This window comes from Selaginella moellendorffii, unplaced genomic scaffold, assembly GCF_000143415.4.
Source record: "Selaginella moellendorffii unplaced genomic scaffold, v1.0 SELMOscaffold_104, whole genome shotgun sequence".
NCBI classification, from domain to species: Eukaryota; Viridiplantae; Streptophyta; class Lycopodiopsida; order Selaginellales; family Selaginellaceae; genus Selaginella; species Selaginella moellendorffii.
This window is the reverse complement of record NW_003314365.1, coordinates 109,896-126,685: the sequence shown is the minus strand read 5'-3', so window position 1 is coordinate 126,685 and position 16,790 is coordinate 109,896. Positions and strand designations below refer to the sequence as shown.

General features: G+C 46.4%; 2 protein-coding genes across 2 annotated transcripts; both read left to right on the top strand.

The window, feature by feature from the left end:
- The first annotated feature begins 4,511 nt into the window (after positions 1–4,511).
- LOC112342291 lies at positions 4,512–5,501 on the top strand. The gene has a single exon (XM_024663867.1). The coding sequence runs from the start codon at positions 4,512–4,514 to the stop codon at positions 5,499–5,501; it is 990 nt and encodes a 329-aa protein (XP_024519635.1).
- A 5,772-nt stretch (positions 5,502–11,273) lies between these two features.
- Positions 11,274–12,066, top strand: LOC112342290. The gene is made up of 2 exons (XM_024663866.1): positions 11,274–11,883; positions 11,931–12,066. The coding sequence occupies exons 1-2, from the start codon at positions 11,522–11,524 to the stop codon at positions 12,064–12,066; spliced, it is 498 nt and encodes a 165-aa protein (XP_024519634.1). The 5' UTR covers positions 11,274–11,521.
- Positions 12,067–16,790: the final 4,724 nt, after the last annotated feature.

The window sequence follows — 16,790 nt, the reverse complement described above, 5'->3', positions numbered from 1 at the left end:
GAATCGTTTCTTGAAATTCTGGGCATGGCGCTCAGCTGGCACGCGAATGTTTCCCATCAGTTTGATTTGATCCAGGCATCCCCCTCAAGAGCACCGGTGTGTTCTGCCCAAGAGATTCGAGTTGCAAGGCATCTGGAAATGTCAAGAGTGCTGAAGGTTGGGGGTAGTTGTTTCTCTCTTCTTCGCAAGATGAAACCCTCGGGGAGCTTAATTCATCAAGACACCACCCAAAAGCTTCCAGTCTGATGCTTGTTCCTATAGAAAAACCATGTTCAAAACCATGAAACAGAACAGAACATCTTTGAGTTGGTGCAACTAACTTAGACTCGGAACCTAAAGCTTGTTGCATTAGTGATATCCACTGTAGTCTAGTCCCGAGTACGTTGTGAGAGCCTTGATCGAGCATCAGGTGAGAGCAAACAATTCCTCAAGAGCTGCTTGCAGGTTTAGACTCTGCATAGCTGATGGCTGACAAGAGAAGAAGCATGGCAAGCGAGGCAATGATACAACACAAGGATCTGTGAGGTTTGAAGAAGTCCCTCAACTGCTCATGGGTACGTTAAGCCACTGCGAGCATGGTAAGGGACAAGGAGAAGCTTTAAAACATGACTCCACTAGCCTAGTCACACCCACAAGCTTACGCAAAACACTACACTCGACACATCGTGTATTAACCAAAAACCCAAGCTCAGGGGACTCCGACTTTGAACCCAGGGCTGCATCGGAGCCATAGATTAAATCATGCACAGCATATAGTATATGCTAGCAGTTAGAACCACTAGCCTTTCAAAAGGGGGAATCCGAATTGTGGATCCCTATCTCCATTCCATCATTTTTCTTATTAATACATAGCATTCTTTTATTCGTGCTTCTTCTCTGCCCTTGGAGATCGGGCTTTTTTCTCTTTTGTTTTCTTACTAACAATAGATTTCCAGCCAAGAGGAGTTTTCACACCTCTTCATTTGGCAACCACGGCTTTTGAATTCCCCTTTAGGTTCACAAATTCTTCCATTCTTTCTCCATTCTTTGTGCGCAGATAGCAAGAACGATCAAGCAATCTACCCAACTTGCCAAAATTCACTACCCAATTTGCCACCCAATTTGCTACCCAATTCGCCACCCAATTCGCCCAAATTCAACAAACAAATGCCACCACCAATATGGATCAACGGCGTCCAAGTGATCGCCGCCCAACGCAGTAGAGGCAGACCCTTCTCAGAGGAGATCTTTGCAGAATCTGAAAGCTCTCTCTCTCAATCTCCGAGTTCAATCACCAACAAAGACCACCAACAGCCCTCTTTGACAAGAAACTCCAATCTACCAGCACCTTCATCAGCGGACACCCTCAACAGCTTCATTGGCGAACTCCATCTCCGAGCACAAGACCACCCACTCCAAGCTCGAGACCTCAACCAGCGCGCTCGACACAAACCGACACCACTGCTGAAACGAACTCATCTTCCGTGCAGTCGTCGACCCAACAATCCTAGTGCTCCGACACAATTCCAATTCCTGCGTCCACTCCAAATACCGAAGCACATCCTCAGAACCTACACCAATGACGAACCCATCACTCTATTACCCGGTATCAGAGAACTTGTTGAGGGACAACTTGACAATGCACCACCAATTTTTCGACAACCCCTCCGATAGAGTCAGCAGCTCAGCACCAAAACAACAGTCCGAACTCGGTTCGAAATCAACACGTTCGCTACAACAACTCTCGCCAATCACGCCATCGCCCAATCCGGACTCGAACAACTCGACGACATTATCGAAGAAATCATTCCAGAAAAACCCAAATATCTGAAACTCTTCATCAAACTCCATCTTGGCACCAGCAAGTGGAAGACCAGTCTGCATACTGCACCAGCACACTCGACCCAACACAACTCGGCTGAACATAACCCAACACGCACCACTGTCAATATTTGCACAGAAAAGAAATAACAACCTCACAACGACTTTATCGACAATTGGCCCGCCGACAGTCTTCCCGAAGCTCTGCTCGAACTGCATGATTGACTGCAGACACGAATCTGACACCAACAACCAGTAGAAGAATGCATGTATCCAAAACCACGAAGAACATCCAGCAAGTCGGAAGAAGACCGACAACGGCTTATATGAAGTTTAGATAGAGATTTGAAGAATTTAGAAACAAAGAGAAAGAAAGACTAAGAGAAGTTGAATCAAATTGTTAGACCCTCCAAGAGATAGAATTACATCCGACACAAATTATTACCGCGAGCTAACTCCAACAAACCAGTATTGGACATCTGCGAAGAATACGACAACTACACAACACCACCGGACACACCATTGGCAGCACCCTCAATGGCACCCACCAAAGTGCCCGAGCCTAAATCAACACCCTTGACGGCACCCACCAAAGTGCCTGAGCCCGACCGAACATTTGAGTAGTCGACACAGACTACGCCCGAGCAACAAAACATTTTTCAAGCAGCATACAACCACTTCAAAGGTACATTCACCAACCCCATCTACAGTGATGACGAACGACCAAGTTTCCCGCCCAGCTTCACAGACTTCACCAGACCAGCACCATTTTCACCATACTGACCGATATTCACAACACCAATATATCCCACATTTGCTTCCAACATCTACCGAAGCCCACTATCAGCAAGACCTTTCGAACACGCTTTCAACTTCAACGCTCTGACGAGACAACAACTCGACTTCACCAATTATAGTCGCCCTCCGATATACTCAGTCAACAGCAGTAAAGATGAACAACCTGAATTGTCCAATAGTCAAGCACTCGACGTCAACAACTCACACCAAACTGCCGAACAGCTCCAATCATCCAACAACAACGAGATCGACAAACCAATCGTCGACGACGACAACAATCTTCCATAGCAACCACAATCACCACACAACTATACATTCGAAGAACTCTTTGACAATTTAGAAGAACAACCACAACCAAGACAACATAACTCTGACAAATATGTCGACAACAAGTTTGAGCACCATCTTCCAAAAATCAACACCGGCAAGCAACTCGACACCGACGACGACGTCGATGACACACCCAAAAATAGTCCCAATATAGAAGAAAAAACAGAGAAGAATCCACTAAATAACAACAACAATTCACCACCTTCTTCTTACACCAACTTTGCTATTGACCCTGACAACCCCTTGCTACAAATCACCTTAGGACTCCATGGTGACAACCTGACAAAACAACCTCGACAATACCAACATTACTACCAACAGCACATGGTAGTCACTACCGCCGTCGCCAACATACCTGTCGGAAGACATGTCTCCTATCCACTATTTCATGGTCTGAAGTCAGAAGATGCCAAGAAACATGTTGAACAGTTCCGAGAAGCAATCCGAATCAACAGCCAGACGACTGAACTTCCATACTATTTCTGATGTACCCTTTTGAAAGAGAGCCAACAAATGGGCTCAAACGCTTCCTCAAAATACAAGTCTCGATGGCCTCGCACTCAAGCTCGTAGAACAATTCAAGTCTTCCCTCACTCAAAGCCAACAACTTCACAAGATCCAAAAACTCAAGTAGAATTCTGGTCAATCCATCAACAACTACACTCAAACCTTCACTCAACATGCCAGCAAATGCGGCAACAGTGCCACCAAAACATTACTTTACCAATGGTACATGCAGGACTCCAATGATCCCTCTGAGAAGCGGCAACGCACATCAACGTTGCCACTTATCTCGAACTCACAAGAGCCCATCAAGATGTTCAAGCTCGACGAATGACAGAACAAGTAGATGACACAGATAACTCAGATTCTGATAGCAGTTCCGACGACAACTCCGAGATGAACTCGGAGAGAGCACCAAGTCAAAACTTCGGAAACTCAAGAAAACAATCGACAAGCTCAAGGGAAAAGCCAAGGCCGACATCAAAGAATTTCGATCTAGAATTTGGTGTACTAAGTGCAAGAACGAAGGACATCTGGCAAGTGACTACAAGCTCCAAATCTCCAAATGCCAGATCTATACCAAAGAAGGTCATGATGCAAAAACTTGCAGATTTTGAAATTCTCCAGAAGTTTGACAAGTCTTGAACTATCCCCGACAGCAATTTCAAAAACCATATCCAAATCAATACTTCAACAATTACCAGCCACCACCTCCAACAAACTGGAGATTGCTAAGAAACAACTTCCAACACCAGAGTCGACAATGGAATGATCAACCTCGCTACAACAATTACAACAATTACAACAACAACTACAACAACAACTACAACGATCAACAACACCCGCCGAACTAGAACTACCCAGCAAACCGAGACAACTACAACCAAGGATACCAACAATACCCAAGATACCAAAACCGAAGATACCAAGGCCAAGGTTATCAAGACCATGGCTACCAAGGCAACTGTAACAACCGAGCATGGCAACCTTGACTTCAAAACCAAGGCGGTCCGCCGAGACTTGGTCCACCGCCTCCTCGACAACAAGATCAAAACCAGCAGCAACCACCAACAACAAGGATGGTCGAGACCGACGAACTACCTTATGCCGACAATGATGACTCAGATCCTCAAGTCATGGTAGTACAAACCCGAGCACAAATTCGAGCAGAAAAACAACAACAACCAGACAGAGATTCCGGAGATAGTAAAGAGAAAGGCCCTGAGAGCCTGACAAAACTCCGGGAATGGGAAAAGAAGCAGAAGTTAGCTACCAAGATACAACGGCAACTCGCTCTACAACCACCCAAATTAGTAATTTTAGACTCCGACAATGAAGCTCAACCATCACCAGCTCGACAACAATGCCAAGACTCAGTACCAGAAAACCGACAGACAAATTGTCCAACATCAACATTGACACCAGAACACAATTTGGCAAACTTCGACAAAATCCAAGAAGTAGCAGAGACTATCCTCAACCAAAATATTCAGATCACCATCGGCCAACTGTTGAAGATTGCACCCTACCTCACCAAACAGCTCACCGATCTAACATCTGCACCGACCAACACTTTGACATACTCGCCCACACTCAACTCGACACAGACAGCTGTTGACACATTTCGAACCAAGATTCAACCAGGTGATTGTGACAATGATGTTCTGACAATTGACCTACGACTCGACAAACACCTTGTTCGAGGAGCCATAATTGACGGCGGCTCTAGCGTTAATATTATTGAAGAAAGTCTTGTTCAACAACTCAACATCGGCCCAGTCCACCCAGCACCTTTCAATGTCCGAATGGCCGACCACCGATCTATTCAACCCAAAGGCATCATCCGAAAAGTCAACCCCACCATTCAAGGTGTCGAAATACCAGTCAACTATGTCGTCCTCAAACTACCGAAGCAGACCGATAAATACTCGATTCTCCTCGGCCGACCTTGGCTCCGAACTGCCCAAGTTTATCAAGATTGGCCCAATGACAATCTTATCCTTCCCGGACCAGATGGACCGAAGACTGTGTTGACAAAAGCGACCAAATCGCTGTCCAGCCACAACTGATCTATTGACTTGGAAGAATATAATCTCGAAGATGGCCTCGACGACTATGAAGAACAACAAATTCTCAAAGCCTACCCCGATCTCGAACCTTTGGCCAAGATCGACCTCTTCCGAATTGTCACCGACTTCCAACGAGAACGACCCCCGATTACATCAGCACTGAAAAATCCAGTCACTCGAGATACAAAACTCGAAGCGCCACCGGCATTCACAGTCGACAACCACAACAAAGTTGCCTACATTCCGTCAATTCCAGCCGACCAAAAACTCAAAAAATTCAGCCTTGCCAATGACGGCAACGAACACTACATTGTACTCGGCCACCGACATCTTGGCAAGTTTTCGAGACAAAGGCATCAATCTTCTCCGAAAGAAGAAACACTTGTTCACTTGGAGTTATCGAGACCTTAAGGGAATTTTGCCAAAACTCAGCCTTCACACCATCACACTTCTTCCAGACTCTAAACCAAGAAGACAAGCAGCCTACCGGATGAATCTGAATCTGATGGAACAAGTAAAGAAAGAACTCGACAAGCTTCTCCAAGTCGAGTACATCTACCTGATTCAGAATCCGATTTGGCTTTCACCATTGGTGGTTGTGCCGAAGAAAAATGGCAAACTTTGAATCTGCGTCAACTATAAACAGCTCAACGACGCCACTGAAAAAGATGTTTTCCCGATACCATTTACCAACGAAGTTCTTGACGCAGTCATTGGACACGAGATGTACTCCTTCCTCGATGGTTTCTCTGGCTACAACCAAATTTACATTGCCGAAGAAGATCAGCACAAGACAGCATTCATCAGTCCATGGGGAGCCTATGCTTACCGACGAATGCCTTTTGGACTCTGCAACACCCCATTCACCTTCCAAAGGCTCATCACCAACACTTTCCGAGAATACCTCACTGACTTCATGAGAGTCTTCATGGATGACTTCAGCGTTTTCAGCTCGGAAGATCAACATCTTGAATGCCTGGAGAAATGCCTCAACAAGTGTGAGGAGAACAAAGACATTGCACTCAACCCCGACAAAGAACTTCAGCGCTTCCTTGGCAAAGTCGGATATCACCGATGATTCATCCACAAGTACGCTCACATTGCCAAACCACTCACCAATGGACTGAAGCAAGATGCCCAATGGACATGGATGTTTGAATAGCAACAAGCATTCGACAATTTCCGACTCAAACTAACAACAGCATCAATCCTTTCCAAGCCCAACTGGACACAAGAGTTCCACATTCATGTCGACACTTCCGACATTGTCACTAGTGCAATTCTCAGCCAAACTCAACACGACAACTGAGATCAACCAATCTACTACGCCAGCTGACTACTCAACCCAGCTGAACGAAATTACACCACCACCAAGAAAGAAGCTCTTGGCATGATCTACTCACTTCAAAAGTTCCGACACTACATACTGTCAACCAAAGTTGTCCTTTTTGTCAACCACAAGGCACTCTTTTACCTCATCAACAAGCCAATACTATCTGGTCGAATATTAAGATGGTTCTTTTTACTACAAGAATACAACTTCGAGATCATCCACAAACCCAGCAAAAATCACGAGCAAGCAGATTATCTCAGCTGGATCACCACCGGCAACAAACCCGAAAGACTTACTGATGACTTACCTGACTCAAACCTATTCCGAGTTTCAATACCAGCAACCTGGCTTGACGACGTCTTCAGTTACCTGAACTCAGCAAAAGTTCCAGATCAGTACACTACGTCTGACCAAAAGAAGACTTTTGTTGCTAAAACCCGACGATACTCAGTCATCAGAGGCACGCTCTACAAACTAGGAATTGACAACATTCTTCACCGATGCATCAAGCCGCCAAGCACAACTCAAATCATCAAGGAAGCTCACAATGGACCTTCCGGCGGACACTTCACCACTGACACCACAACTCGGAAGATTCTTCAAGCCGGCCTCTGGTGGCCGACACTCTGGCATGACACTGAAGAATTCTACAAATTCTGCGACACATGTCATTGACACCGATTACTGCCAAAAAACTCAGACTCAACAACTCAACCCAACATTCCCAATGGCACCATTTCAAAAATGGGGACTCGACTTCGTCGGACCCCAAGTCAGCACCCGTCAACAAAATCAGTACATCATCATCACCACCGATTACACTACCAAGTGGGCCGAAGCAATACCTCTCCGACATGCCACAGCGAAAGCAACAGCAACATGCAGTTCGAGAAAGGCTTCAGCAACTCGAACATCTCGACGAACTCCGACTCAACGCCCTCTGGACACTTCACGCCATCCAAAAACAGAGAAAAGCTCGGCATGACTGACAAGCATCCCGGTATAACATTCCCAAATACAATGTCGACGATCATGTTCTCTGATACTGAGGACCCATCGGCAAACTTGGCCGAAAACTCCACACCAAATGGCAAGGACCTTTCAAAATCATTGAACTATACCCCAACGGCACCGCCAAAGTCAGCACACTTGCTGAAGACTTCATTGAGATCGTCAACCTCAACAAGCTTCGACCATATCACGTCGACATATTCAGCATCAGCACCTCAGCAAATTTCCGACCCAAACTGACAAACACCCCAAAACCAACAATCGACACTCACCCCAGCAGACAAACTTTAACTCAAATCAGTTCGACACAACTCAACTCAACTCAACTCAACACGAACTCATCCACCAACTTCAGCAATAAATAGCAGCAAAAATCTCTAAGTCCCAAGCTACTGTTGGATCAACGCCACCTGAGCAAATATCAATAGTTGAACTTGAGTTAACTTCATCAGCAATATCCACCATTGATCTGCAATCAAGCCAAATCAAACCACATCAATTCCGTCAACAAATCTCTACCATTCATCACCAACAATCAAGCGCCACACAATCAGCCAACCAACAGTTACAAGTTTCAAGAACCCTAACGGTGTGAGCACTTCAACTACAGAAAATGAAGAGAAAGATGCCAGCTCATCCACCCTGGCTCCTCAGATATGTCATACACCATATTCCTAGGCTTCCCAGCAACGACACAACCACCTGGCTCAAGGGCCATGATTCGAGCTCCTCCACAAGGCCTTTGCAACACACCCTGATCAAAAACTAGCAAGGAAGCTGGCCGCCTCCTTCAACCCAAGAATGGCACCATAACCGACGGCACCAACGAAATCACCAAGAATCACCTCCGTTTTCAAAATCTCCAACAAGGGACTGCTCAAATTTTCAGGAGAAGTTCCACAGCAAATCATCAAGGCCAATCGAGAAATTACCGGTGAGCTCACATGGGAGGACATCGAGGAGCAGCATATGGATCGCCTCAAAGCCCTCCTCCTCTACTACGAACTTCGCCCAATAGATCGCACCATTGGCAAGTGCAGAGTAGAAGTCTACAGAGCTCTACTTGACGGCAAACGTGTGAACGTGGCTCATCATCTCCATGAGCTCCTTCTCAAGCTTCTCGACCGCGCCATCCTCGCCACACTCAACAAAAAGACCATGCGGACAGTAATATTCCCACTGCTGATTGCTCTACACCAAGCTCTTCCCAACAAACAACCGTGGACAACCCAAATGAACTCCACAGAACAAAGTGACAGCTCCGAAGACCAGTCAGAATCAGAAGGAGCAACTCCCAGCAAGAAACCGAAGCCAACATCTCAACAATCAGGCTCAACTCACTCCAACAACACCAGCTCTAGCAACAACACTCCAACAATTCAACTCCACTTCGCCGCCACCGCTGATCTGAGAGCACCTCATCATCAGCGACAATGAAGATAACTCACACCACCATCCACACTCACCCCAGAGCCCGCATCCACTCGAATCAGCCCCAAAACCAACAATTTCTCACAAACACATCAATATCGCCAAAGGAAAACGTCAGCTGCCCGCCCTGAACTCAATTTCTCCACCAGCTGAGAACAACATTCTCAACGCCTTGACCTCCTCGACACGTTCCACAAAAGAAAACATTGACTACCTTCACCAATCACTTGAAGAACACACAACCATGCCTCCTCCAGCAAATACCACGACCAGCATTCACAAAAATTCTGCCCCTTCAACAAAATTCCAAGCGAAAAATTTCCAAACGGATAAATTAATTTCAGCGTCACATCTGGGCCGTTTATCCACCATCAAACTGAAAAGCTCATCTCCAACCACCTCAAAGAATCTGGCCCGACCATGTCACCTACATCCAACAAAGCAAACTCAACTCCCGGGACCAAGAACACAGCGAGAAACACCAGGATCATGGAGCAGGAGTAGGAGCAGCAGCTATGCCTCAGCCACAGAGTCAAGTACGCCATGATTATGACGAGATCAGGAAGGAGTACGAAGATAAACTTTGCGACCCAAGCTACTACACCCGCAAGTTATTTGAAGCCCTCGATCAATGCATGCACCGCGAGCAAGCAAACTACTTCCCAACACGAGCCGACATTGCACAGCATCTTCTCAAGCAAGACTCCAGGGAGCGATTAAGAAGGAATTCTATGAGCCTTTAAACCACTAGTTGGATGCTCAGCTCGAAGAGATGAAGTAGATCTGCACTGACCTCCAGGACATCAGGAAGATCGTCTCCAAGCAGCCATCAACCCCATCAGCAGCTCACGAATTCACCTACAAATTCAAATACGAAGAGATCAACACTCGCTACTGAAAGCTCGAGGATGATCATACCGCCCTGCTAGCTGAGGTAGCCGACCTCCAGGAAGATGGGACAGATCCACCAGACAGTGTCCCTAACCACGAGCTTACACTCCCGCAGGAAAAGCATCGCCTCTATCGACTTGAGCAGCAGCAGCAACAAGTGATGGAAACTGACTATGTTCGCACCGAGGATGGTGTCTAGTTCTGTCAGGGGAGCAGAGTGTATCAACCAAAAACCCAGACTTAGGGGACTCCGACTTTGAACCCAAGGCTGCATCGGAGCCATAGATTAAATCATGCACAGCATATAGTATATGCTAGCAGTTAGAATTGCTAGCCTTTCAAAAGGGGGAATCTGAATTGTGAATACCTATCTCCATTCCATCGTTTTTCTTATCAATACACCGCATTCTTTTTCTCATGCTTCTTCTCTACCCTTGGAGATCGGGCCTTTTTCTCTTTTGTTTTCTTACTAACAATAGATTTCCAGCGAAGAGGAGTTTTCACACCTCTTCACATCGTTTGGCGAAAATCAAAAGGTGGCAAAGGTGAGGAATGAAGCTCAAGACAGTCTCTTCTGCGTTCTTGAGCAATCTGGACAAGAGTATATACATACCGCTTTAAATCACAAAAGCAATGCTTGTGATGCTTGCTTTGCGAGGTATTGTTTGAAGGCTTGTCTTGGTTTGAGCCAGACCGGATCATCCAGCCAAGCGCAGCAGACAAGCCCTTCTCGGGTGAGGAACTTCCTTGTTGGAATGCGAGCAAAAGTGCAGAGCAGCGTATCGTTATCCAAATGGTGGCAGCGTCACCTCTGCTATCGCTGTCCTTGCGACATTTGCTATTTTGACGAAGCTTACCTGTAGTTAACGAATGGTTCCATCATTGTTCTTGACGACGAGGAGGAGACGCTGCTCTGATCGTCATAGATTCCTCGCGAATTTCATCATAGAAATGTATGGAAAGTGCCGGCGCACCGCAGATGCCTTGGGTGTCCTCCACAAAATGGAAGATGGAAATGTTTTCTTCTGGAACGCATTTGCCCAGCAAATGCTCGTCCATCGAATTCTTGCAGCTATCAATGGCGATGTGGCGGAGATCCAGGTGAGAAACACATGGTGAGAAACACCAGGAACCTCGACTTAAGTTGGCAGAAGGCCCGCTCCAGGCCTGGTTGAAAGACTACTGCTGGAGGGTAAATCAACCACGGCCTTTGGAGGAGGCCATACCCCTGCTGTCTGGATGCTCGAAAAAGAGTAACAAGGGCAAATGCCGCGATCGCAATCTTCCACGAGAAAGAACCTCGATCTTTCATCTTCTGGAAGATTTCCAGCGCCCGCACTTTCCATACCTTTCTATGACCAGATTAGCAAGGAACCTCGAGGCCGCTGGAGACGATTTTCCTCGTGGATGCGCCTTCCCCCTCCCAGATCTGTGCTCACCGCATTCTCGCCCAGGCGCCCACCGCTGGAGATCGCTCCTCCTTCCTGCAAATCTTCGCTGGATGGCACCTCCTCGTCAAGGCTCAAGAACGATGCCATGGAAAACCACCGCCATTGCCATTATACGCTACTGCTGCACATTTTCGATCCAGGGGGCTCTTTACCCGGGCGGTGTGCTGCTGCCGGGCGTGCTCTATGAGTCGAGCAGCATGGTCTTTCTTCTCAGTCTCAGACATCTTCAAACTAGGCTCACAAGCACAAGCACTGCTTTTCCGCGGTATATATGGTTCTTCTCGTGCTCATTTTGTTTATACTCTTGTCCAGTCCAGATCGCTTCATTCCTCATCTTCGCCACCCTTTGGCCTCGAGCATTTTCCAAGATAAAATGGAGGCCTGTAGTTCATCAACATCCAAGGCGTGGAGTGACCACAACGCAACTTGTGATGAGATGAGTTGGTGACCTGGTATACGTTTTTTGTGTTATGCCATCTGCTCTTTGGAAACTTTTGAGAAAGCTTGCTCTGAGCTGATTGAGTTTGAGCTTGGTCAAGGCTCTCACAGGTTTATTGGATCTCTGGTGCAACCCTGGAGTTTTGTTTGCGGGTGAGTAAGCGTTCACGGTTTCAGAGCAATATATTATATTATTGCCAAGAGAAGGCATCAAAACTTGGAGCTCCAGAGTCTCACGCCCCGAGGATTTGAAAGGATCCAAACCTATGGACCTCCAGCTTGGACAACCAAGTGAAGAATAGATTCCCGGGACCATGGTGCCTGGATCAAATCAAACTCGAGCTCAGACAAGCCATCTTCCAGAACAATATCTTAAACGGATGTTGCTGGTTCTTGTTGCAGCATACTTATACTTTGTTTCTCAAAAATAGCTTCTGCATCAGCTGCTTGCTCAGATTGAGATCCAGAGTCCATCCAACCCGTTTTGTTTGCCATGGCCTCGCCAGAGCATGGAGAAAGTGAGAGTTTCATTCCATCGAGAAGAGAATGGTTTCTTTCTTGAGCTTGACTGCAGCAGATTTTTCTAGACATGCAAAACAACAGAAATCTTATAAAACCCACCTTGCATATGTCTCATGAATAAGTTCGGACTTTTCAGGAGTATCGGTGGGCGTCAAGCTCCTCTTTGTTTATAAATTGTTTATAAATGTAAATGCTCTTGTGCAGGAAGCTTATGAATAGTTCTTATGAAAAGCACCTCAACTCTTGTATCCATTTTCGTGGCTCGATTTTGGTAGCATCTGTAACGTTATGCGGCTGTAGAGTGGCTGTTGCCTGATGCATTCTTGAAACACTTTGCTCTCTTTAACAGAAGAAACAGTCTGTTGTAACACACAAAGCTTAGACATTTTTCACCCGAAAAGGAAAGAAATATACCTTGAGGTATAGCCTGAAGCCATGTCCCACAACTTGACGCCCAAGGAAGTTAATCACCCATGTCGGAACAAGGTCGAGCTTAAGGTCCAGGTGTATTACTGCTCTGTAAAAGAAGTAGTGACTATCTTAAGAAGAAAACAAAAAAAAAAAAAAAACTAATAGCGTACCTTATGTAGCATTTCTCGTCGCTAATCTTCTGGAGGATAAATCGACCGTTGGCTTCCATGCGAATGACGCCCTCTTTTGGAGGAGGCAAATGAGAAGCATTAAAACCATGGATGGTCTCCTTGACGATAGTCTCTGCTTCCTGGGGGACCTGGCAAATCACCACCATTGGAGTGAATAAAATAACAAAAGAGGCACAGTGATTGATAGCTTAACTGTTCGCAAGCAGCCAACCACGGCATCCAATTCAGGTAGCTCCAGTTCGAAAGACGTGACTAGCATTTCTCTTGTCGCAAACGGCCATGGAACCTTGCACCTGGCAAGAGCTTGTAGAATTTAAACGCGGGACGGAGGAGCTGCTGCACTACCACCAGCGTTGTGGCTTTTGGATTGATCAGCAGGGCACAAGGGATATACGTTGTAGTGAAAGCATTGCTTTCCCACAGTTCATCTTTCGCCCTTTTTGCTCTAAATACTCTTGTTGTGGACAGCCACCTTTTGGCCTCGAGTACTTTCCATGCATTGCCCCCTCTTCTTCACACAGGGTGTGACTTGAAATTTCATGGATTTTTTCTTGTTGCTGCTAGGAACAAGCATCAAACTTGGATAGAACACGACAAGAAAGCCCCTTGATGAAATCTCAAGCTCCCCAGGATTTGAAAGAACAGAGAAGTACCTCCAGCCTTGTACTCTTAACTTTGCTGCTAATCAAGAGCGTGCCTGGATCAATTTAATCTTCAATGCTCAAACAAGCCATGAAATCTTCATTCCATAATGGTTTGAGCTTGACAACTGCAGAAAGGATGACAGCCTTATAAAACGTTCCCACAGGTTTAGAAAGGATGCTTAGAAATGAGCGAGAGCTTGCGCCGTTATGGTGAAGGTATGATATACGTTAAGAAGCAATTAGTGTCCGATTTGGACGGGAACCTGATGGCCGGATATCTGGCTAGAATAAACAAATATATTGGCAAGGTCACAGGTTCGAATCCACAGCCCAATCAAAAAAATTTGCAACGCTTCTCCCTCCTTTGCATCTTGTGATCAGAGCGAGCTCTTCTGCCTGCAGTCATCTCGGGATGAGAACTACTTGTCGTCCATAGCCCAAGACTACAGCATGTCCACGATCATGGAACATTTAAGATGCTTGGTGGATCTGCTGGGGAGATCTGGGAAGCTAGACGAGGCCAGTGTCGAGCCAAATTTCAGCGCTGGAAAATGAAAGAGTGGGGAAAAGTCCGATGCTAGTTGGACCTGTCCTCTGGGCTGGAGATCATGACTCACAGCCATTCGAAGGTTGCCAAAACTCTTGGGCATCGGTAAACCGATGTCCAGGGTCGTGTCCTGTCTCTGCTCCGCTCAATCGCTCGCGTTCCAGCTTGCAGAGTGTGCGATCGTAACGAGGCTGCATTGCGAGTCACGCGAGGCGCAAGTTCCTCCTCCAAATCTATTATCGTTCCAAGCGAGAGACACATTCCAGGATCCTTTCTCTCTGGGCTAGATCGACCACTGTCTTTTTTGTCTCTCGAGCCTGCGGGAGGGAGAAACAAGGAAATTCCAATATCGTCGCCTACACTTGAAAAAAGTGTTTTTAGGTGGTTCTCTGGCTGTGGATTCGAACCTGTGACCTTGCCAATAAATTTCTTTATTATCTGGCCAACAGGTTCCCGTCCAAATTAAACATTAATAGCCTGTTAAAGTGTTTCGCTTGTTCTTGATTTTGAGTGAATGGCACGCGTGCTGATTTCTTGTTCCGTATCAATCACGTGGGCAAGGTCGCGCGAAGTTTCCAAGCCTCTCTTCTTGGTTCCAGGATTTTTTTTGGAGCAAAATTTGTTTCTCGGAACAAGAAAAGTTTCTGGAAAATGAGCAAGTTTGATTTGATCCAACCACCCTCTTGAAGAGCAGAGTTGAGAGGCATCTGGAAATGTCAAGAGTGCTGGAGGTTGGGGTATTTATTTGTTTCTCTCTTCTTTGCAAGATCAAATCCTCTGGCCATGTTCAAGACCATGAAATTAAATACTCACTCCCAAAAACACGAGAGGCACATCCCTGATTTGGTGCAACTGATTAGACTCAGAACCTGAGGGTTGATGCACCAGTGATTCCTTTGTTATTCATTGCAGCCTGTGAGAGCCTTGATCGAGCGTCAGGTGAGAGCAAAGAAGAAGCATGACAAGCGGTGGAATGATACAACACAATGCTCTGCAAGGACCCACGTCGAGAAGAAAGGCTACGCTCTCGCTCAGCTCCACTCTTTCTTACATGAGGTTGGCACAAGCGCGGCAGTCAAACGCTGCTCGAAAGTGTGGAGCAGCGTATCGTTATCCAGGTCGTCAGTAGTCCTCGGCCATTCGCTATTTTGACGAAGCATGTAGGAGGAGCTAGTGGTGGATTCAAACTTGGACACCCCCTCTAGCTGAAATGCAATGATACTTTCGTAGACAAGGCTGCATTGCGAGTCACGCGGGCTGCAAGTTTAAGCTCCTCTCCTCGTCCAAACCTGTTGGCGTTCAAGCGAGCAATGCTGAGACGCGTTCCAGCATGACTTTAAAGCAAAAGGAAGAGTCTGGGCTAGATCGACACACTGACCATGATCATCGTGGCTGCTGCTGCTGCTCAAGCACTCCAGCGAATTCCATAAAGACCCAGGTGCCGGCAAATTCTTGCGCAAGCGAAGTAAAATTTAATTGGGTCTCTGGCTGTGGGTTCGAACCTGTGACCTTGACAATAATTGTTTTTATTTGAGCCAGATATCCGGCCAACAGGTTCCCGTCCAAATTATGCATTAATAGCTTATTAACGTGTTTGTTACTTTCATGAATCGTTTCTTGAAATTCTGGGCATGGCGCTCAGCTGGCACGCAAATGTTTCCCATCAGTTTGATTTGATCCAGGCACCCCCCTCAAGAGCACCGGTGCGTTCTGCCCAAGAGATTCGAGCTGCAAGGCATCTGGAAATGTCAAGAGTGCTGAAGGTTGGGGGTAGTTGTTTCTCTCTTCTTCGCAAGATGAAACCCTCGGGGAGCTTAATTCATCAAGACACCACCCAAAAGCTTCCAGTCTGATGCTTGTTCCTATAGAAAAACCATGTTCAAAACCATGAAACAAAACAGAACATCTTTGAGTTGGTGCAACTAACTTAGACTCGGAACCTAAAGCTTGTTGCATCAGTGATATCCACTGTAGTCAAGTCCCGAGTACGTTGTGAGAGCCTTGATCGAGCATCAGGTGAGAGCAAACAATTCCTCAAGAGCTGCTTGCAGGTTTAGACTCTGCATAGCTGATGGCTGACAAGAGAAGAAGCATGGCAAGTGAGGCGATGATACAACACAAGGATCTGTGAGGTTCGAAGAAGTCCCTCAACTGCTCATGGGTACGTTAAGCCACTGCGAGCATCGTAAGGGACAAGGAGAAGCTTTAAAACATGACTCCACTAGCCTAGTCACACCCACAAGCTTATGCGAAGCACTGCATTTGACACATCGTGTATTATCCAAAAACCCAGGCTCAGGGGACTCCGACTTTGAACCTAGGGCTGCATCGGAGCCATAGATTAAATCATGCACAGCATATAGTATATGCTAGCAGTTAGAACCGCTAGCCTTTCAAAAGGGGGAATCCGAATTGTGAA